The sequence below is a fragment of the Psammomys obesus genome, unplaced genomic scaffold, assembly GCF_907164565.1.
Source record: "Psammomys obesus unplaced genomic scaffold, mPsaObe1.curated_primary_1811, whole genome shotgun sequence".
NCBI classification, from domain to species: Eukaryota; Metazoa; Chordata; class Mammalia; order Rodentia; family Muridae; genus Psammomys; species Psammomys obesus.
Window position 1 is genome coordinate 8,833,638 of NW_026596051.1, and position 23,174 is coordinate 8,856,811.

Below are 23,174 nucleotides of genomic sequence, written 5' to 3' on the forward strand. Positions count from 1 at the left end.
GCAGATGCCTGACATCATCCTTTTCTGCAGATTCGAAAGGCAGCCCATGTCCTGGCTGCACCCCAGTGCCTGACAGAAATAGAATGAGGAGAGAGATCCAGCTGGCAGGATCTCAGCCTGGGAACACATGAGCAGCAAGAAGGACTTCCAGCTACATGGCCAGAAAAGTACCATGAAGGTTGGCTATGGAGCAGACAGGCCTGGGCAGAAAGCCTACCTTTTATTAGCTGATGACGGCTGCATTTGAACATCTTTTTCTTTCCCTTAGGACCTTTGCTTTGAAGGCTACTATTATTTAAAAGTAAGCCATCATCGACACTAATGAATACTAATTCCAAGTATTAGTAATCAAGAGTAGCTTTCACTTGTCCACTCAGAGCCCCATCAAGACCCTCTGGATATGTCAATCCACAGTGCCCCTGCTTGTCAACTAGAGGATGTCATTTGCTTTTCATGCTGTCTCCAAAATTTAGCCCAGGACATAGCACAGGTTAATCAAGATATTTTGAGGAAGTAAATGCAAGGGTGGGTTTTATGTTGGAATGGGCCAAATATGTAGATTTTAATCTGAATAAAACAGAGCTTTACAAATCAGTCCCAAGATTAGGGTTATCTTCAGCCAGAGGCCCATGGAGATCTAAGCCAGGTCACAGCATAGCCTCATCTTATCCACACAGGTGCTGAGAGCAGGATTTTCCTCCTGTCTGTTCAGAGCTTCATAAGTGCAAACTCTTCTCAGTAAGTTCATTCCTTTTGATGGTGAGAGATATTCAGGATACTGCCTACTTTACTCTCCCAGAAAACAAGGCAGCTCTGAAACTATCCCAGGATGCAAGATATAACAGATAGACTCACACTAGAAGTTCACAATCTAAGAACTCTGTGCCTACAGCTGAAGAAAGTGTGATCTAAAAGCAAATAATCAGAGAATACCAGAATACCTTTAGCATAAGCAGCTATATGGCGTTAAATAAGACACTCATTTTCTAAGGTAAAACTTCAGGGCCAGTGAATGTAGAAATAACTGCTAAGTAGAGAGAGGGCCATGTGTGATAGCAAATGCCTTTCTAAGGCTGGCCCTCCACAGCTGTCATCTAAGAATCATCCCATTTCTACAGGAACTAGACAGCTAGATGTTGACATGAACCTTTCACTTGTTTGATATTGGCACTAGGCAAACATATGTTATAGAGATGAGCTAATTATTGAGAAACCTCTAGCTGGATTTGACTCTCGGGCCCCAAGAGGGTATGGTCTTCTCCACAGTCCTGCCTACCTCTTGAGACCTAATGTTCTATGACTGACTTATTGAATCATTGCCCTTTGCTCTTGTAGATTACCTAGGACTAAATGGTTTTTATTATTTCATTACAACTCAACAGTTCATAATTTAAGAGATATAGATATTTACTGTATTTTGAGTACAAAATGTCATACATTTACATAAAAGAACATCCTGCCAAATGGATCCAGTCATTTACTAGGCATAAATGTTATTCTGGTGCCTGAGGCTGTGTAAACGTTTCTTTTGTACAGGTAGATGGATCTAATTGCCATTCTCACTGACACACACAAAATGTTACTTGCTCCGTGATGGTAGATAGTAGTAGCATTGTTTTTGGTTAAGCAATATCATTCAAAAGAAATTAAACCCCATTAGACTGAAAATGTGATTGATTTTGTTTTACTGGCACTTATCCAAAATTGCAACAGACATCTATTTAGACAGAAGTTTTGCTTCCAAGTTTCAAGTGAAAATATTATTCTCATTGATGAACGTCTAGAAATTTTTGTGATACAGTTAATGACAAGCCAGACACTAGCTCCCAATTTGACTGCAGAAATCCCACAGTTCTTTCCTTCTTAACAATTCCTGAGCATTGACAGTCCATCAAGCAATGCCTAGTAATAATACATATTTTCATTTCCAAAGACATAGTGCTTGCCAGTTGAGCTTCTGATTGCTGTGATAACAGAGCTGACACCTTGAGCTGATGCTATCTAACCAGAAGCAAAGAAACATGAAGTGCAAGCGATCTAACACAGCCTCACTTCAGAGCGCCCCATGAGTCTCATTGGCTTGAATGAAATACAGAATGTGGTTACAGACTCTCATTTAGGCCTTCATGAATCCTTCAGAACCAGCATTCCCACAAAGGGAACAAACTTGTTGTGTAGCTCTACATAAAATTGTTTCTTGTAAATGAATTTCAAATTCAATCAGATTCTTCACTAAATGCTAATCATCATGCAGGACAAAACTCAACAGAACAGCAGAGCCACTTTCTAGCTGTCTGTGACTTGAGAGTGCAGCCACAGAAGCAACCAACATCCAAGCTCCAAAAATGGCACTCAGAATGGAACTGGCGCAATTGCATTGGCCAAGCTAATGTTCAGTGGGCCTGGAGTTTAATCATGTTTCTCTGTGCCTCTTTATAAACGCCTTCTTCCTTCCACCATGTAGACATGTCTTTCTCTGCTCCACATGTCTTGTTTGTCCCTTGTTTTCATTGACACAAGGTCAACTATGGTCATTGACACTCAGTGCTATGGACTGAACTGTATTCTGACTTACATGGTCAAGTCACAACCCTAATACCTAATAATTTGACTGTATTTGGAGACCTGGCCCTTGAGAGAGGAAACTGAGTTAAAATGAGGTCATTAAAGTAACACTGTAACAGTACTGGTGTGCTGGCAAGAAATCTGGGCTGGGGGTTTAGCTTAAAGTGTTTGTCTATCATGTGGAAGAACACCAATTCAACCCCCACATCAGCAGCAATCACCACCACCAAAGAAGAAAGAAAAAAGAAAAAGAAACTCTGCATACGAACATCCAGAAGAAAGAGCAAATAAAGACAGAGAGGTTAGCCTTTACAAACCAGGAAAAACAGCCTAGACAGAATCAAGCCTGTACATACCCTGAGCTCACATGCTTATCCTCCAGGACTAGAGGTAATACATTTCTATGTCTCAAGGCACCCCCCTTTTAAATTTGATACTTATTATGGAAACCATAGCCAATAATTATTACTAGGAAGCACAAAGTAGGAAGAACTTGGTTGGAGTTATGCCTGCTGCTGCCATTGCTGAAGAACAAGATGCAAGAGGCAGTGGAAAAGATTCAACTGCTAACCTGCCCCTCCCCCAGTTCAAGAATACAAGTGGGATTACAGCCACCTGAAGGAGAGGCCCATCATCCTTGTTAACACCAGCACTTCTACGGTATTTTGTTGAGCAGTAAACTCTTCTACTGATATGTAGCCATAAATAGTAGGGAGTTCAATAAAGGTTAAAGTATCCAGAAAGGAGAGAAAAGGCAAGGGTGAGAGTCTGCAGCAAAAGGGGTGGGAAACATGTGTCTAAGGACAGGGAAGCTTAAGAACCAAGTGGATGCTGATCTTGCAGGACCCAAATGGCCCAAACATCACAGGCAAGGGCTGGCAGCCTGCAGCCCCTGAGTTTCATCTGCTTCTCACTTCAAATACCCACCAGGCAGGGCCAGCAATTTCCTCTGTCAGGAAGCAGAGAGCAGCCTGTTGCAGGGCTCTGCACCTCCTCAGGAAAGAAAGTTCCCGCCCCCTCACTATCTCCAGCTCACTTCCTTCTATGCTAAGGAAAACAGTTCTGAACATTAGTCTACTATGTCATGCAGCAGACTGATGGACAGATAATGTCTCTCTCTGAATACTGAGAGCAAGTATGTGAACATTTGCAAAGTAAATATTCATCACTGACATCCACAGACTCCAAGGACTTGAAGCTCACTCTGTACTCTTCAATACTGACCCTTTGGAGGACTTCCCCCCCCCCTCCACACACTTCTGCATCCAAGTGTTGAGACCTCCTATGAGCCATACCAAATAAAAGAAATGACTAAAAATCTACTTGATACCAACAGTAAGGGGCAAGCATGACACCTTAGAGTAAAACCTTTATGTAAACTACATATAAGATGCATAGTTAAAGATAGTGACAGCTTTGTGATATCAAAACATGTGACATCCTAGCATGTGTAAAGATGGCCTGGAAGTTAAGAATAAAAAATCAGGCTGGAGATAGCTCAACCAGCTTGCTTTGCAAGTATGAGGACCAGAGTTTGGATTCTAAACACCCACATAAAAGCCAGATGCTGTGGCATACCCCTGTAACCCTCAGGCTTTGAGCAGAGGGGAAGGAAGGGGCCAGAGGATCTCTAGAGGTGGCTAGCCAGTCTAGCCAAATCAGTGAGCCTCGGGTTTAGTGAGAGACACTGTCTTGAAAACAAAGTGGAAACTGACTGAGGATAACATTACACATTGACTTATGGCTCTATGCATGTATGTATGTGCAAACACACACACACACACACACACACACACACACACAAAGAGAGACAGAGACAGAGACAGAGTCACAGACAGACAGACAGACACAGAAATATGAAAACTCATTTGAAGAAGGAAGATGTGAATACTCTAATCTTTCCTGACTCTCCAGATTTTGAAAACACATTTACACAATACCAGTTTTTGCAGGCAGAAATCAAACAAGAGGTTGCTCTCCCCAAATGGAAAAAAAAAAAAAGCAAAAAACAAAAAACCAAAAAAACAACAGCTTTTTCTTTTTTCCCCACTTAGTACCTGGCAATGAATTATGAAAACAGAAGTTTGAATTTTGCTATATTTGTGATTTCAGGTGTTGGGATGGCTCCTCTGGGAAGTGTTTCAGCTCTTTATTTTATAGTAAACTAATTCCTCAGCTCACCTCAAAAGCTGTTGTAAATTGCTGGGGAACTAATAAACAGACCAAGCAACAAATGTTATTAACTTAAAAACAACTGTTTGTTTTTTACGTTATAAGACTCTGATTATATTATGAACACAAACCACTTAAGAGAATTTTGCTGGAAATCCAGAACATCTGGAGAGCTATCTGGAAGCATCCTGAGTCTGAGTACACAGGAGGTATTTTTAGGATAGTGTTCTTGACTCTATCTCTCCTGAGTTTGGGTCCTGCAAAATTTTCATCGAAGTTTGTCTTTCTCCAAAGGGCTGAAGCCAAAGAATGTGGTTGGTACCTCTGAAGCTATGCCCTGCCGATTAGCCTTCAGGATAGTAGGTTCCTCATCTTAAAGAGAACAAAAAAGAAATCCAAGTTGGGGCTTTGCATGCCTTGTTTTAGTCATGATGCACTTGAACAGGAGGCAAGCCCAAATGGAAATCCATGTTTCCTAACTAAGACACAAAGCTGGTTACACAGTTTGCACATTATCTGTACATCAGTTCTTCTTGGCTATAAACTTCACCCAGCTCCATATGCTGGAATCCACTCCACTGCACTCATTAACGTGCCTTTCACACATGGAGTCCAGGAATCCACTAATTTACAGGAGATTCCAAAAGGCTTCCTTCCTGTCTTCCAAGCCCTGCTTTAGGGTTTGCAGCTTCAGGAAGCTCTGTGCTAGTAGGGGAAAAATGTCTTTGGAATGCTAAACCAATGACCAGAGCCACCTTGAAGGTGTTTGCAAATGAAGACACAGTACATTTCAGAGGTTCCTAACCCAGTGGCAGAAACTGCACCTTGCAACACGCCCCACACAAGCCAGCAGGCAGAACCTCCATGTAAATTTAAGTCTCAATAGGCCTGGGCCATAGTCCAAGGGAAGTGTGAGGAATTAAAGCATAAACTATACGGTAGAATTGCTTCGCTTGGCACAAGAATCTGTTCCCTGCATCACCACATTATTTAAATATTCTCTGCTTCAGTTTCTTCTTCTTTATTGCACAGAGATAATCTACTTCCCAGCCTGATACACAGTCCCACCAAATCACTGCTTGTGAGAACCTTAGCCTAGAACCTGACACAGAAGACCAAGAGAAATAAAATTTTTGTATCCCTCAAAGATTAAAACACTTTTAACCAGAAACTGGGCTTCTCAATATTGCTTTCTACTGTATTTTGACAACTAATAAGCAAACTATTTTCTTTAGATATTTACAACATTTACAGTTAGTCTGATGAGCACATCTGGGGAAGTGACTTATGTATATGAATGATCTTCCTCAATTAGCCATTAACTAGAGACTTTGTCCCAAGTGGCAGGGTAATTTACACTGTGTTTGGAAGCAGGTTGAACACTTCATTTCTAAATTAGGAGGAGCAATTCGTTCCTGCTGAAAGTATAGCCAATAACCCACAGCGGTTCCCTTACTGTCAAGGCTTCAGTCTATTGTAACCCCTTTGCAGCCAATACCAGACCAATGGATAAAGACTGGCCACACGGGTCTTACAAGAACTGCCCCAGCACTAAAGGGAGGGCATGTTAAAGGGGTGTCCAAACCACCCTTCACCGCCAAGAACCAGAGAGAGCCTTCTCTTCAATGGGTGGGGGTGGGTATCCCAGAACCAAAGCCATTCCTTCCCTTCCTGGAAGGTGCCAAGTCGCCAGCCAGCAGGCGCTTGCCTCTTACCACAAACTCCTCCAAAGTCTGGTAGGTCTTGCCCCGGAACTCGCAGTAGTTCTTCCTCTCCTTGCACTGCGGACAGCACTGGCTGGTGTCGACGTGGATGCAGCGCGGGTGAAGCCGCGGGCACTCTGGCTGTGCGCAAAGAGGACCCTCCTCAGTACACAGACACGGGCAGGCTGAGGGACCTGGGGCGAACTTCTCCCCAATCGCATACACGAAGCCACTCTCGTCCACGCAGCCCTTGCCGCGGTAGTCGGGGTAGGCATATTCCTCAGGCAGCTCTGGTGTGGGCACGAGTTCTAGGCTGATCGCTTCCTGGGCGGCGGCGGCCGGGGGCTCCCCCTGCGGGGTGTCCCCGCGAGGCCGGACCTGCCAGTCCGCGGCCTTGGCGCTCCCGCCCTGGGCAGCCCAGGCCTGCTTCTGCTTGCTCCACGCCTCCCGGCCCGAGAGCGCGCGGCTGCCCTTGCTCTTCCAGTCCCGGGCACTGCTGCCCTCGTCCCTCGTGGCGCGCCCGAGCTCGCTCACCCGCCCGGGGCTGTCCCGAGACGCGTGCTCGCGCTTCTCCTGGCCGGGTTGCTCAGGAGCTTGGGCCAGCTTTTCCAGGGGGATGCTAGGACTGCATAGAGCCACCATCAGGCAGCAGGTGACCAAGAGGGAACTGGAGAGCGCGCCAACTGCCATCGCAGAGGAGCTAGGCATCCCCTACCACGTCCCGGCGGGCGGGCGGGCGGGGAGCGCGGATGATGAGCGAGTCGCATTCACAGCCCGGGGGCGCGCCGCTGCCAGCCGGGAGTCGCCGTCCCTGCGGAGAGAACAGCAGAACAACTGAGCTCCGTGGCCCGCGCGCATCTCGGCCCCGCCGTGGCCCCCACCCGGTCGGGCGCCGCCCGGGCTCCTGCATCGCTCCAAATTAGCGAGCTGGACTCGAGGGGCGGGGGCATCTTGCCCAGTGTCTGTGTACAAAGGGGTTCTCAGGCATCACGAATGTGCGGGAATATACAGCGAGCAAAGTCCAGGAAGAAGAGCGATCGCGGGGTCCCCCGCAGTGGAGGTTAGTACTGGAGGAGGGCACCTCAGGTTGCAAAGCCCGGAAAACGCAGCGGGTGCGAGCTGCAAGGCTTGCACTCAAAGCTCAAATTCTGGGACCTGAGCTGGCCCTCCCTAAGTCCTGGCCGCTTTACCGCAGGTTACTAAACAGAGAATTCCGCAGTGGAATTGAAGACCTACAAATGTGCGCACAGATTAAAGAGAAACCTTTCCTCTCCTGCCCAGAGGGTTTGTACACGGAAAGGGAGCTGGGAGAGAAGTGAGGGGAAAACTCCCAAACCAAACCAAAACAACAACGACGAAAAACAAAACAAAACAAAAAACAAAAATAAACAAAAAAGCCCCAACCCCCCCCCCCCCAAAACAAACAAACAAACAAAAAACAGTTACTCCAAAGACCCCACGACTCATTTGCAACTTCTTAGTTGCCTCCTCTAGGGAGCACATTTCCCTCCTTGCTATAATCTGGGAACTACCTGGCCTCTGCCTGGTCAGCTGCTGTCAGGGATGCCCAAGGCTTTGCTCCTTTGCCGCTACCCACTTCTTGTTCAAGCTCTTCACTAGGAGACTTGGAGGATGACAAGAGCGCTGCCCCCGGACACAGCGCTGTCTTGGAAAAGCTTTTTAACCCAGAGGGGTCTTGCTGATGGAGAAGGGATGCATGCCCAGGGAACACTGAGAGGGAAGGTGGAAGGCACGGGGCCATGACGACCTCACTGAAGGGTGTCTTCCAGCCTTCTGTGGATCTCAAAGTTTCTGCCACCCAAAGGATCCTAGAGCCCGAGACATCGCTGGACACAGACATGCAAGTCTCTCTTTGACTCTTCCAAGCACCCATCCTCCCGGTGCCTCTGTTCCCCGCTGCCTCAGTTCTCTCTATTAGGACTCCAATCATGATGGCCCTTGGCTGTCCGCCAACCGCATGGACCTTAGCCCAGGGCGAATCGCCCATGTTTAAAACTTGGGAGGCAGGAAGGGTCCTCTCCAGCAGTTGGGCACTAGACTAGTTTCTGGAGGTGTCCCCATGCCGGCGGTGTGGACCTCCAACATGCACCCTCACCCCGGTGGACTGGAACCTACATACATGAGCTCAGGACGCAGGAGGGACGCCAGTCTCTAGCGGGCGCGGCCCTGGTCTCCAGTGCCCATCCTGGGACTGGCCGGGCACCAGCGCAGGGCGGACCGCGGAGAGCACAGTCTGACCTGCGCGCTCCGCCCGGCGCCTGCACCCGGCTATGGCATTTGACCCAGCCTGTTCATCTCCCTGCTGGTGGCCTTGGCAGCCCGAGTCCTGTCAGTGCTGGCTCTGCCTTCCACAGCTCATTCCAGGGTCTCTTCCTGAGTCTCAGGCACAAAGCGCGTCCTAGGGGGCCGCCGGAGCCCAGTCTCGCTCTCCTTGCTAGGCAGTCAAAGAATTTCTCCAAACCGAGTCGCGGGAACCAGTGGGGAGGCGCTGCGCCCAGGGGGAGAAAAGCAGCGAGTGCGTCCTGAGGGCCAATGGGATGCAGGCTGGCTGAGAGCCCGCGCGCCCGCCGCCTGCCTCCTGTCGCAGCTGCCTGGCGCGGGGCTCGCACCCGCTCCCGCCCCCGCTGCCCACGCTCCTGAGGCGTCGCCACAGCCCGCGCGGCCCTAGGTGGGGAGGAGGCCCCGCCTCGTGTGCTGCCCTTGCCACAGCTCAGCCCACCTGTCAGCCAAGCTCAGGCTTCTTTGCCAGACTTGTCACTCACTCCTCCTCTGGATCTTTCATCTTGGCTTTTCTTCCTTCTGTTTATTCTTTTCTTTAAAATCCTCGTCCCTAATTGGCCCCCTCTGGCTTTGCTCTCAGTGGACAGATTGCTGTTGGAAACGTAAACCAAACTGTTGAGTTTGAAATAGCGAGAATGTGCTAGCGGAGACTGTAGGGAGGTTTATTCCACTTTTACATTCAGAAACCCAGAGGTACAGACTAGGAAGAGTAAGATGATTTCAAAGGACACACTCTCTGGTTCGCCTCTACCACGGAGGTTGCGCTGCTGCTGCTGCTGCTGCTGCTGCTGCTGCTGCCGCCGCCGCCGCCTTGTTCGAATGCTGTTAGCTTCTCTTTGATCTTGAACGCGGAATCTGCTTCTTTTCTTGGATAATGGACTAAAGGCGAGTAGCTTCTGCTCAAATTAATCTCTGAAGATTTCTAAAGAAGGATGTTTATCTATTTCCTGTTCAATGACTATTCCTCGTGCCAAAGATTCTCAGAGAGTGACACACAACTTTACAGGGTCAGACCCTCTGTTGGGAGTGAAAAAATGCCTTAGGGGGGACGATTTTCTTCAGTTCTTATCTAGATGGTCAACCAAGGTTTAAATGGGGCACCTGAAAGAACAGGGCCTGGAAATTCCCTGGGAGACTGCTTTTCCTTCCCTACACACAAGAACAGCCATGCACACCGACAGAAAAATATTTAGGGACTTTCCATACCCAGGATGATCCCATCTTTCCTGCTTCTGCTGCAACCACCATTCTTGTCACCTGCAGAGAGAGAAAAGATCTATCTTGGAGCCAGGGCTGCTGCTTCACTTACAGTGACTACCTGCTCCCCCTCCTGTAGTCTCATCAATTAGAGGACGGTATGATGCCGCTAAGACAGATACTACCACCAGCCACCATAAAAATGGTGCTGGGGGTGTGATCTTTTTTAACGTGAGAAAGGAGCCCTCAATGGAGCACCTAGAGAAACCATCAAATGCTTTCCAGAATCAAGGCTGTTACTGCTAGCTGCTCCAGTCATGGAATAGGCCAGGTGCTTTGGTTTACCGAGTGACCCCCTCCCCCTGCCATGTGGTTACAGGTGGGAATGCCACATGTATACACTTTTTAGAACTGTATAATAATATATTTCAAGAAGCACAACTGAAAGCTCAGGTGTCCAGCTGAAGGAATGAAGATGTTTTATTTGCCTCACCTTGATCCCAAGGAGGATGTTTTATTTGTTTCACCTTGATGCTAAGTAACTTTGAACCTGGAGGAACTGTGATTTGTCCCAATCTCCTTGTCATAATGTAAGAATAATAGTATGAGTTTTCAAGCGTGCATAAAGAGGCTTGCCAAGCAAGAACTGGTTATTTTACCATGTGTCCAAAGTGGGCTTTTTCATCAGATATTCGGAAAGTGCATTAGGGCGGATAAGGTGAAGGGAGAATGCAATTTCTGAAGATCCCCTCTCCTTGGTGAATAAGAACAAAATCCAGGTAGCTTGATTAATCCAATGTCTTAGTTAGGGTTTCTATTGCTGTGATGAAACACTGTAACCAAAAGCAACCAAAGAAAAGGAGGAAAGGGTTTATTTCGTGCACATTTCTACAGAAACTGAAACAGGGGAAAAATCTTGAGGCAGGAGCTGGTGCAGAAACCACTGAGGAGTGTTTCTTGCTGCCTTGCTCCTCAAGGTTTGTTTAGTTTGCTTTCTTAAAGCACCCAAGAGGTCCAGCCCAGGGGTGGCACAACCCATAATGGGCTGTTCTCTCACACCAACTGCTAATTAAGAAAATGCCCTACAAGCTTGCCTACAACTTGGTCTTACAGAGGCATTTTCTCAGTTTAAGTTCCTTCCTCTCAGATTACTCAAGCTTCTATCAACCTGAAATAAAAACTAATAACGACAATTGACCCCTTGTCATGTTGACATACAAACACATCACTTTTCAACTAGAACCTTTCCTTTCTCATTTGACCACAAGATGAGATGTTAATATTAATATTGTGCTGGGTGGTGGTGGTACACACCTTTAATCCCTTGGGAGGCACTTGGGAAGCAGAGGCAAAATCTCAGAGTTAGAGGCCAGCTTGATCTACAGAGCAAGAGAGTGAGTTCTAAGATGGCCACAGTTACACAGAGAAACTCTGTCTCAAAAAAATAATATTGCAATATAAAACATAAAAAACTGAAAATTTTGAAGTCTATAAATTCAAACACTTGAAAAATCCAACATCTTTAAAATAACTGGTCCCTTAAAATTCAGTCTCTCTAAAAAATCTGGTCTCTATAAAACTCCAAAAATCTCTTTAAAAATTCAAGTTCTCTCAACCGTGGGCTCTTATAAAATCAAATAAGGTAATTATATTTCCTCTTATTTATAAGTAATTATACTTCCTTCTTATTTCAAGAAGGAAGAACCAGAGTGCAGTCACAATCTGAACAAAGCAAAACTAAAGTCCAACAGTGTCAGACTTCTGGGACTCATTCACAATCTTCTGGGTTTCTTCAAAGGAGTTAGGCCGTCATTCATAGCACACACAGCACACAGAGCTTGTATCCTAGGCTCATGCTGACTCTATTCCACATCTGCTGCTGCCCTTAGTGGTTATCACATGGTGACAACATCTTTTAAATGCCCAAATCTCCCCTACAATTAGGTTGTACCTTCATTAATGGCCTGTCCTAAGTGTTCTTTGGGGATTCTGACCATGCTTATTGCCAAGCCTCAGCTTCTCACCATGTCCCCTTCAACTCTGGGGCTTTGACTGGAACGGAGGCTGCACTGTCACCCATGGCTAAGCCTTTATACCTTCAAAATCAGCACTTCTCTTGGTGACTCCTATACAACCAAGTTCAGCTGCCAGCATGAAGAACTTTTGGCTGCCTCTGGACCACAGCTTTCATGTTCTGACTTCGAGGAAAGACTTCCCAGAAGATTTTTGTCTCAGTGATACTGATCTCTTCTTAAACACTGTTTATTTCTTAGCTCTAGCTGATCAGCACCAGTAAAGCAAAGGTTTCACATTAGTGATGCTGATCTCTTTTTTCTTTTTTATTTAATTACTTTTACTTTTATTAATTACAGTTTATTCACTTTGTATCCCCCTGTACCTCTCTCTGTCCTCCCCTCCCAATCCCACCCTCCCTCTTCCTCACCTGTGTCCCTCTCCCAGTCCACTGATAAGGGTGGTCCTCTTCCCCTTCCTTCTGATCCTAGTCTATCAGTTCTCATCAGGAGTGCTTCATTGTCTTCTCCCTGGCCTGGTAAGGCTGTACCCCCCTCAGGGGGAGGTGATCAAAGAACAGACCAATCAGTTCATGACAGAGACAGTCCCTGTCCCTGTTACTATGGAGGCCACTTAGACACTGAACTGCCATAGGCTACCACTGTGCAGGGGTTCCAGTCTTTCTCCATGAGTGGTCCTTGGCTAGAATATCAGTCTCAGAAAAGACCCCTGTGCTCAGACTTTTTGGATCTGTTGCTGTCCTTGTGGAGCTCCTGTCCTCTCCAGGTCTTACTATCTCCCGCTTCTTTCATAAGATTCCCTGCACTCTGCCCAAAGTTTGGCTATGAGTCTCAAGCATCTGCCTTGATACCTTGCAGGGAAGAGCCTTTCAGAAGCCCTCTGTGGTAGGCTCCTGTCCTGTTCCCTGTTTTCCCTCTCCTCCGATGTCCATCCTGTTTGCCTTTCTGAATGCGGTTTGAGCATCTTAGCCAGAGTCCTCCTTTCTGATTAGCTTCCTTAGGTAGACAGTTTTTAGTATGTTTATCCTATATTATATGTCTAATATCCACTTATGAGTGAGTATATACCCTGTGTATCTTTCTGCTTCTGGGATATCTCACTCAGGATAATCTTTTCCAGTTCCCACCATTTACCTGCAAATTTCATGATTTCCTTGTTTTTTATTGCTGAGTAATATTCCATTGTGTAGATGTACCACAATTTCTGTATCCATTCCTTAACAGAGGGGCATTTGGGCTGGTTTCTTCTTAATAGTGCCTGTTTCTCCAGCTCCAGCTGACCAACAGTGAATGAGGCTCCTGCCCTGCTCCTTGTCTTCTTCTACTTCCGATGTCTATTGCCCTTCTGAATGAGGATTAAGCACCTTCCTTAGGGTCCTCCTTATTGTTTAGGTTTTTTGAGGCTGTAGATTTTAGTATGTTTATCTTCTATTATATGGCTAATATCCACTTCTAAGGGAGTATATATTATTTGTGTCTTTCTGTTTCTGGGTTACCTCACTTAGGATGATGTAGGAGAAGACAAGGAACAGGACAGGAGCCTTCCATAGGAGGCCTCTGAAAGACCCTACCCACCAGAGTGTCGAAAGAGATACTGAGACTCATAGCCAATCTTTGGACAGAGTGCCAGAATCCTTATGGAAGAAGAGAGAGATAGAAAGAATCCTTATGGAAGAAGAGGGAGATAGAAAGTTCCTGGAGGGGACAGGAACTCTACAAGAACAACAGATCCAAATTACCTGGGCCCAGGGGGATCTGCAGAAACTGATACTCCAACTAAGGACCATGCATGGAGAGGACCTAGACTGCCTGTTCAAAGGAAGCCCATTGGCTGCTCAGTTTCCAAGTGGGTTCTCTAGTAAAGGGTACGGGGGCTGTCTCTGACTTGAAGTTAGTGGCAGGCTCTCTGATCACCTCTCTCTGGAGTGAGTACTCTTGCCAGGCCACAGAGGAAGATGATGCAGCCAGCCTTGATGAGACCTGATAAACCAGGGTCAGATAGAAGGGGAGGAGGTCCTCCCCAATCAGGGGACTAAGGAAAGCACATTGAGGGAGAAGAGGGAGTGTGGGTGGGACTGGAAGGAGGGAAGGAAGGGGGCTGCAGTGGGGATACAAAGTAAATAAATTGCAATAAATAAATTTAAATTAAAAAAAGAGTGAACAATACAGACAGAGTCTTTAACCTTCCCTCTAAAACTTCACAAGCTAGGTTTTTATCATTTGCATTTCTTTCAGCATTCTTAGCTTCTTAGCTTCCAAAAAGCAGCAGCTCTCTGAGCACCCAGTGGCTCTTTCAGCCACAAGTCCCAAAGTCCTTCTAAGACCCTCCTCAAAGCAGCATGGGCAGGTCTGCCTCAGGAATACCACCCCTCTTATAACAATAACCCTCTATACCCAGCAACTACATAAAGAGGACTTTGCCACCACAGAAGGAATTGGTCATCCATCTATTGCCGATGCAGTAACTTCCTGTGGTTCATTTTTCTTCCTGCTTCCAGACTTTCCTTTCTTCTTTCCCATTTTCTTTCCTCTTCTCTCTTTCAGTCCTCCCTACATTGTATTTTAGTTTAGAGAGTGAAGGACATCAGCAGAAAGATCTTTGTCAGGGATTGAAGGTGACACGTATCTTTTATCTCATTCAGCCCCACCAAGTCTAGCTTTAAGACATAGGGCGATTGCCCATTGTTGCAAGGGTTCAGGAGTCTTTAAAAGGAAAAAAAAAGAATCTACAATGGTTAGGAACTTCTCTGTTTTGGGGGAAGAGAGCATTGCATTGCTGTTCCTGTGTGGGTTTTTAACCCAGTTTATTTCTTCCCCCTTTTCTTTCTTTATTCAGGAGTTAAGCCAGTCCACTAGAGTACAGATACATTTAGTGGCCAGGCTGAGAGTGTGCAATCAGCTTTAGGGTATCTCTGAGCAACATGAGTACATGTGTGTTCTAAGCAGGGTTCAACTTTGCCTTGAAAGGTGGGTCACCTTTCCTGTCCCCTTAGGCAAAACTAATCTTGCCTTCTGCTTCTCCACCCAGGCATGGTTTATGTCTCTATTAAAGTCTTATTACATTCAACTTTTTCATAGCTCCAGGGTGTTAGTACTCACCTAGGAAATAACATCTGACTAAATGGCTGAGCTGTGTTTCATTCATCTTTTTATCCTTAGTGCCGAGGGTCCGAACAAGACCCCTTGGGGAGGAAGGAAAGCAAGCAGGGAAGTGGGAAAGAAAAGCAAGGGAGGAGGACCAGAGCTTCACTTCAACCCAGTTGCCATCTGGTGAGGGATGAACATTCCTGGCTTCTCACAAAATACAATTAGGTGGGCTCTCTGCTCAGCTAACACGTTAAAGCTTCACCACCCAGGCCACACACCCATAAGGGCAGAGGCACAACAGTGACAAAAGAAGATAGGACAGGTTGTGCTGCCCTCCAGGTCAGTCCCTCAGACTTCTTCATATGCTTGTTGCTTGTATCTCCTACAGGACTAACCAGTTATAACTGGATTCTCTGCTTGTTTGCCAGTTACTTTAAATGAAGCCAATAGAGGCAATGGCTGAAGGAGGATACCTTGATGGAAAACAAGAACTGGGAGACACTGATCCTGAAGACAAGGAGCTAGAACTTCTTGGCAAGAAAAGCATGATAAGGTGTTTGGGATTGGGATAGATATCAGCAACTCATTCTCAAGTGAAGAGAAGTAAAGAGGCTGAGAAAAAAATCCAATGCAACAAAATCATTTGCTGGAACTGGGGCATTGGTTATTTGTGGATTGAGAGTAACAAACAGATGATATGAAATAAAATACAGAAAGACTAAAAATGACCAAGGAACAGAAATGTTCTTATGGAGTCTGGCTAGCAGCTGCGTAGAATGAACCCACACCTATGAATTTTCCTGGTAAGAAAGAAACCCTTTGGGCACACATAGGGCAGGTAGCCCAAAAGTGGCAGAGGAGAAACATGCCTGACTGCCAATATGCCTGTCCTTGTGGCTGGCAAAGTACAAAGAGAGGCTTCCAAGGAGAAGGAAGATCTATGTGAATTCATGCTCTCTGCATATGAAGTAGAGCAAGAAAAGCAGGGAAATGTAGATGGCTCTCCATTCTTTTGTGTGTCCTGCTAATTGCTTAAGGCCTAGACTTAGATAAATAACAGCCAACCTTCATTTAGTTTACACCTTTAACAAAGGCACATTTAACTTGAACTCTGGAAATGAGCTGGAGAAGAAAGTGATGTCAAATGCTCCCTTACAAATCCAGGAGCAACAAAAGCCATTTTCACCTGAAATTGGGGTAAGCAGAATTTCTGTGGTTCAGGATAAAGGTTGACCATTCACCAAAGCTAGCAAGTGAGAGAAGACACAATCATGTTCAGATGGCTTTTTATGAGTGTTCACAGAGTAGGCCTGGCTGTTAAGGGAACCACTAATTAAAGTTCTGCTCCAGAGCAGACTACCCATCCATAGAGCAAGAGCTATGTTACTGTTTAGCCTTTTGATACATGCCTGGGGTTGAGAGTTACTGTTCCCTGGGCTGACCTGACACACAGGCTAGCTGATTACAACACACCTCAGGGACTCATTCCTTCTGCTAAGATGCCACAAGTCAGCAGCATCCGTTCAGACAATCAAATGGACGACTCAGGTTTATTTCAAAATCAGTTCCAAAAGCTTCCTGAGTTTCCAGGGGTTCACTTCTTTATATTATAAATTAAACCAATGCATTAGAAGCATCACAGTCCTCAATATTTATGGGTAGAAATGGTCTTGAAAACAATTAGTATGAAAGACAATAACTGGTTAGAGTTTATTGGTCTGGAAGTGACGTGAGCAGATTGTTCTGAATTCCTGGCAGGTGTGGTACTCTCAGGGAAAAGGACTAATGTGTATTAAATAGTGGTAAAAGCCTCCAGGTGCTTCCCTGTTTTTCAGGTACAGGATCAGTATTCTGGAGGAGTCTTGGCTCCTGGTCTTCCAAACAGCCCTAACTGTGACACAACAGATGATGCAGTGTTGCATACATCTTGCTTGTATATCCTCCAAGTGGCCAGAGGTTTTGCAGAGTAGGGTAAGAGTGGGAGGGTATGCCAAGGTAGGTTGATGGTGAGTCAGTGGCACGTGGATTCTTAGTAAAATCAGGCACCTGTCTTCTTGGTAGGATTTGTTTCTTTGATCCTGAGCTGATTTGCTTCCAAAACAATCTACAGTAAGGCTAGGAACTTTAAGCTTTTTCGTGGCATTCCTGCACTTTTTGGATATCACAAGCTACTTGAGCAATGATGGAGACTGAGGGTTAATGGTATTCTATCTGCAATGACAACCTAAGTGCCTACTGCTCTGGTCCTGTCCGATGCTCAGATACCAGGCTGCAGATGTGGGCTGGGACAGTGAATACTTGCTTCACAAGAACCTGGAGCCCAAACGGCATACAGAGTTGGGTCTTTGCCCTAAGCCACCTTAATATGGAATCCAAACATGAGAAACTTCAAGTATCTGGGATATAAAGGACAATAACAGCAACAAAGTCATACAAAGCCATAAATATGTGGGTAAAGCAGAAGGTGTGGGCTAAGTAGTAAGTACTTAGAAAACTTACTGAAAAAATCAAGGGACTCTAAATACCAAGGGAAAGTACCCAGTAGACCTTAGAGTTCTGAAGTGATGCTTTCCAAGTTATCCCTTTGATGAGACTGCTCAAAGACTACTCCTCCTAATAGTGCCTTCCATGTTACTATTGATCCTTTGCAGTTGGTACTGATTTGAGTTAGTCTAGCTAAAGCTGGAACTCATTAAATTGTCCAGAGAGCTTTATTTCCTAGTAGAAATTCATGAACACTTGTAATGTATTACATATTTAGATAACCTTCAGTATCCATAGAGGATACTGCAATACTAAAATCTTATGTTTGTAGTTCTTTACAAAGGTGTAATATTTGCTTAGAATCTATACACTTCCTCCAATATACTTCATCCATACTTAAAACACCTAGAACAATGTAAATATTATGCAAATAGTTGATTTATTATTGAGGGAATAATAGCAAAATGTCTGTACAGGTTAGTGAAGATGCAATTTCTCTGAATATTTTTATTTATTTTATTTTCAGTTATCACCTGCATACGTGTTGTGTATTTTCATGGGAGAATATGTACAAATGAGTGCAGGTGTTGGTGGAGGCCAGAAGAGGGCATCTGAGCTAGTTACAGGTAGTTGTGAGCTGCCGAACATTTATGTTTGGAACTGAACTCCAGTTCTCTGCAAGAGCAGCAAATGCTCTTAACTGCTGTGCCATTACTCCAGTTCTTTTCTGAATGTATTAGATAGACAATTGGTTGAATCTGTGGATATGGAATCCATAAATACAGAATGCCTACTATGCTTGTTTAATTAACAATTCTAATCTCCATACTTCAGTCACTACCTCAGTCACTTCTGAATTTCAGGCAGCCAGCACATGTCACACTTTCCATGTGTCGTAATGGTTATCAGATGAATTACCAGAGAATCACTAAACCATGCACTAAAAGGTGGGTTTCTCTGCATCTCTCATTGCTTCTCCATCTCTAGGCTAGGCTCAATCATACAGAAGAGTCTAGTAAAAACACTGAGCTCCCACATACTAAGTGTGTATTGAAACTTCCTTGTTTCCTGGACACCCCCTAGCTTTTAATATACTGTTCTCCACTTAAGAATCTACTAAGTAGGCATTAGCTCCTGTTATGAAAAGAAATACATTCTTCCTAGCTCCAAGCATCAAAGTCTGAAATGGCTCTGCTTTAGGGCCACAAATTTCCTATTCCATTACTCTATTGATAACAGTATCTCCTACTCTCTTGTTGCAGTCAAGAAGAAAAACTTTCACGGGGTTCTTGAAGTGTTCAGTACCTAGTTCCCATCATGGTTCAATAGAGAGGCAGCACAGGGTTCACCAACATTTGAGAATAGGTAAGGCTTTCCTATCCACAATTGCAGGTATTGGGCTATACTTTGATTGGTGGCTGTTTACTCTAGACTTTACATTATCATGCTAGATTTGGTTCATTAGTATAGCTATTACCATCTCACCTTAGGGCAGGTTAAACAATAAGTCCCCTACTTAATTAAAGTTTGCTTTATTATTGATTGTAGGTGCTCCTATCATGCAACTGCCTTGCATTTAGACAGAACCAGTTCACTAGTTCAGAAGCATCCGTTGAGATCAGTGAAGAAAATATGCTAATATGTGGCTTTTGTTTTTACCTATTTGGTGATTTTGTTAACTAGGTCTACTGGCAACAAATTTTCTCCACTTTTTTTTTTTTTTTTTTTTGCCTTGGAAAGTCTTTGTCTTATTTGTCCTTCATTTTTTTTTAAAATATATTTTTCAACATAGATTAGCATTCAGGGTTGGGACATCACTCTTCACTACTGCAGACTTGATTAGTACTGTATACTTAAACTCTACTAGCTTTATTGAATATATTTTTATATCTTCAATCACATTTAACTTCAACTTATTTTAATTTATTACAGAGGCTAGAGAATAATAGGCTTATGGTCAGCCTGCTTAGCACTGGTATCTGCTTTGGCAAGGTTCTTTTCTTTTCATGTTAAATTATTTATTTTTTTCCTACTTACCTGGTTATTTTTGTTTAACTTTTATTAATTACACTTTATTCACTTTGTATCCCCCCATAAACCCCACCCTCCTCACCTCCCAATCCCACCTTCCTTCCCCCTTCTTCATGTCTGCCCTTCCCCAAGTCCACTGATAGGGGAGGTCCCCCTCTCCTTCATTCTGATCTTAGTCTATCAGATCTCATCAGGAGTGGCTGCATTGTCATCCTCTGTTGTCTGATAAGGCTGTTCCCCCCTCAGGGGAAGGTGATCAAAGAGCAGGCAAATCAGTTTGTGTCAGAGGCAGTCCCTCTTCTCATTACTATAGAAGCCACATGGACACTGAACTGCCATGGGCTACATCTGTGCAGGGGTTCTAGGTTATCTCCATGCATGGTTGGAGTACTTGGTTGGAGTATGAGACACTGGAAAGACCCCTGTGTTCAAATTTTCGGGTTCTGTTGCTCTCCTTGTGGAGTTCCTGTCCTTTCCAGATCTTACTATTTCCTGCTTCTTTCATAAGATTCCATGCACTCTGCCCAACAGTTGGCTGTAAGTCTCAGCATCTGCTTTGATAGTCTGCAGGGCAAAGCCTTTCAGAGACCCTCTGTGGCAGGTTCTTAACTTGTTTCCTGTTTTCTTTTTCTTCTGGTGTCCATCCTTTTTGCCTTTCAGGATGGGGATTGAGGAGATCAAGGGGATACAAATCGGAAAGGAGAAGAAGTCAAATTATCACTATTTGCAGATGATATGATAGTATACCTGAGTGACCCCAAAATTTCTACCAGGGAACTCCTACAGCTAATAAATACCTTCAACAAAGTGGCCAGATACAAAATTAACTCAAAAAAACATATCAGTGGCCCTCCTGTGTACAAAAGACAAAAGGGCTGAGAAAGAAATTAGGGAAACAACACCCTTCACAATAGCCACAAATGACATAAAGTACCTTGGTGTAACCCTAACCAAGCAAGTCAAAGACTTGTATGAAAAAAATTTCAAGTCTCTGAAGAAAGAATTAGAAGAACATATCAGAAGATGGAAAGATCTCCCATGTTCATGGCTTGGCAGGATTATCATAGTAAAAAAGGCCATCTTACCAAAAGCAATCTCCAGATTCAATGCAATTCCCATCAAATTACCAACACAATTCTTTACAGACCTTGAAAGAAAAATTCTTAACTTCATATGGAATAACAAGAAATCCAGAATTGTAAAAAGAATTCTCTACAATAAAAGATCTTGGCAAGGTTCTTAAGTGGTCATTGAAGCCGCAAAACTTTTGGTTTACCCTGCAGAATGAGCTTTCCTAGGGGAATTCTTTTCTTCTCTTCTAGTTTCTACTTCTCTTGAGTCTTCATCAGCTGAATTTGCACTAGGCAACTGGATTATTTCAGCTCCATTTTAGCCTCCAGCAATGACTGTGGTACACGGATCCATCACGGACCAAAGCATTACTCACATGACCTACAGCTGTGTTTCCCATTATCCTTCTTGAATAATTTCCAAACTGTTGCATAAAATTTTCTGTTGGTTCTTTCATGGAAAAAGTAATTTCTGGCATTTTGTGCAACTTTTATCCCTTCCCCCCATTTGTTTTCTTTCTTCTGGACTTTTCTCCCTTCCTCTTCTTTCTCTTCCTCCTCCTCAATCTCCTCCTTTTCTCTTTTCCTCTTTCTTTTGCAATGGGGTCTCCTGGATGCCAGGCTTGTGTCTGACTAGCTACGTAGCTAAGAATGACCTTGAACTCTGGATCCACCTGTTTCCACCTTCTAATTGCTGGGATTATTTTTTTTCTGCCTGGTACCATTTTTCCCCCCTGGATTGTATTTTTTTTTAAGTTTCTTTGAGACTTGTTGTGAATCTGTGGTCTGTTGTTTGCCTTTAATTTCGGGAGAATTCTTAGTCATCAAGCTTTTACCCATGTGTCTATCATTTCCTTTCTTCCCTGTCTCCTTTTCACCCTTTCTTAACTTCTCAAAATGTAAACTTTCATGGTTTTTATTTTTTTTCAAGTAATTGGCTCAGTTTTCTTGAACAGTTTTCAGTCTCTTTACCCTGCTTTTGTTGCTGTTATTGTAGTTCTATCCAACCATCCTTTAAGTCCTTCCACCAAAGAGCTGACCAAAGGCATTCTTTTTAGTTTTCATAAGTATATATATTTTTTATCTTTAGCATTTTCTTTTATCTCCTTTTGGGTATTTTCACCTCTTTGTTTATAATGCCCATGTGTTATTTTCTTTAGCTAGTGTTATCCTTTCCACATGACCATAGTTGTTTTAAATCTTAAAAGTAAGCATCTCTTCTTGATTAGCTGTCAGGTTGTGAGGTTGGATCTGAGTATTTTTTTATGTTTTTTTTATATTCTTTATTAATTACACTTTATTCACTTTGTATCCCCCCCTGTGATTCTCTCCCTCCTCCTGTCCCAATCCCTCCCTTCCTCCACCCTCTGCATGCATGCCCCTCCCCAAGTCCACTGATAGGGGAGGTCTTCTTTTCCTTGTTTCTGATCCTAGTCAATTAGGTCTCATCAGGAGTGGCTGCATTGTCTTCTTCTGTGGCTTGGTAATGCTGCTTCCCCCTCAGGGGGAGGTAATTAAAGAGCAGGCTAATCAGTTCATGTCAGAGGCAGTCCCTATTCCTATTACAATGGAACCCACTTGGATACTGAACTGCCATGGGCTACATCTGTGCGAGGGGAGGGGGTGTCTTAGGTTATCTCCATGCATAGTCCTTGGTTGGAGTATCAGTCTCAGGAAAGACCCCTGTATGCAGATTTTTTGGTTCTGTTGCTCTCCTTGTGGAGTTCCTGTCCTCTACAGATTTTACTGTTTCTCACTTCTTTCCTAAGATTTCCTGTACTCTGCCCAAAGGTTGCCCATAAGTCTCAGCATCTGCATTGATAGTCTGCAGGGCAGAGCCTTTCAGAGGTCCTCTGTGTCAGGCTCCTGGCTTGTTCCCTCTTTTCTCATTCTGCTGATGTCCATCCTCTTTGCCTTTTTGGATAGGAAACGAGCATTTTAGCAAGAGTCCTCCCTCTTGATTAGTTTCTTTAGGTGTACAGATTTTAGTAGGTTTATCCTATATTATATGTCTATATGAGTAAGTATATACCATGTGCGTCTTTCTGCTTCTGGGATAGCTCACTCAGGATGATCTTTACCAGATCCCACCATTTAACTGCAAATTTCATGATTTCCTTGTTTTATTGCTGAGTAATATTCCATTGTGTAGATGTACCACAATTTCTGTATCTATTCCTCCACTGAGGGGCATCTGGGCTGTTTCCAGCTTCTGGCTATTACAAATAAGGCTGCTACAAACATGGTTGAGCAAATGTTTTTATTGTGTACTTGAGCTTCTTTTGGGTATATGCCTAGGAGTGGTATAGCTGGATCTTGAGGAAACGCTATTCCTAGTTGTCTGAGGAAGTGCCAGATTGATTTCCAGAGTGGTTGTACAAGTTTATATTCCCACCAGCAGTGGAGGAGGGTTCCCCTTTCTCCACAAACTCTCCAGCATGTGTTGTCACTTGAATTTTTGATATTAGCCATTCTGATGGGTGTAAGGTGAAATCTTAGGGTCGTTTTGATTTGCATTTCCCTTATGACTA

The 23,174-nt window shown here is 44.3% G+C and overlaps 1 protein-coding gene across 2 annotated transcripts in view; it reads right to left on the minus strand.

The window, feature by feature from the left end:
* The window catches only part of Vwc2 (von Willebrand factor C domain containing 2), a 156,215-nt gene extending 147,260 nt beyond the window's left edge, over positions 1 to 8,955 (minus strand). Inside the window, exons 1-2 of one of the 2 annotated variants that reach the window (XM_055624078.1) lie at positions 8,581 to 8,955; positions 6,453 to 7,251 (exon numbers count right to left, since the gene is read on the minus strand). In XM_055624078.1, the coding sequence (XP_055480053.1) occupies positions 6,453 to 7,148 (696 nt within the window). In that variant the 5' untranslated portion in view covers positions 7,149 to 7,251; positions 8,581 to 8,955. Of the gene's footprint in view, positions 1 to 6,452; positions 7,533 to 8,580 lie in introns of those variants that run through there. The other variant, XM_055624079.1, reaches the window with a different exon arrangement.
* Positions 8,956 to 23,174: the final 14,219 nt, after the last annotated feature.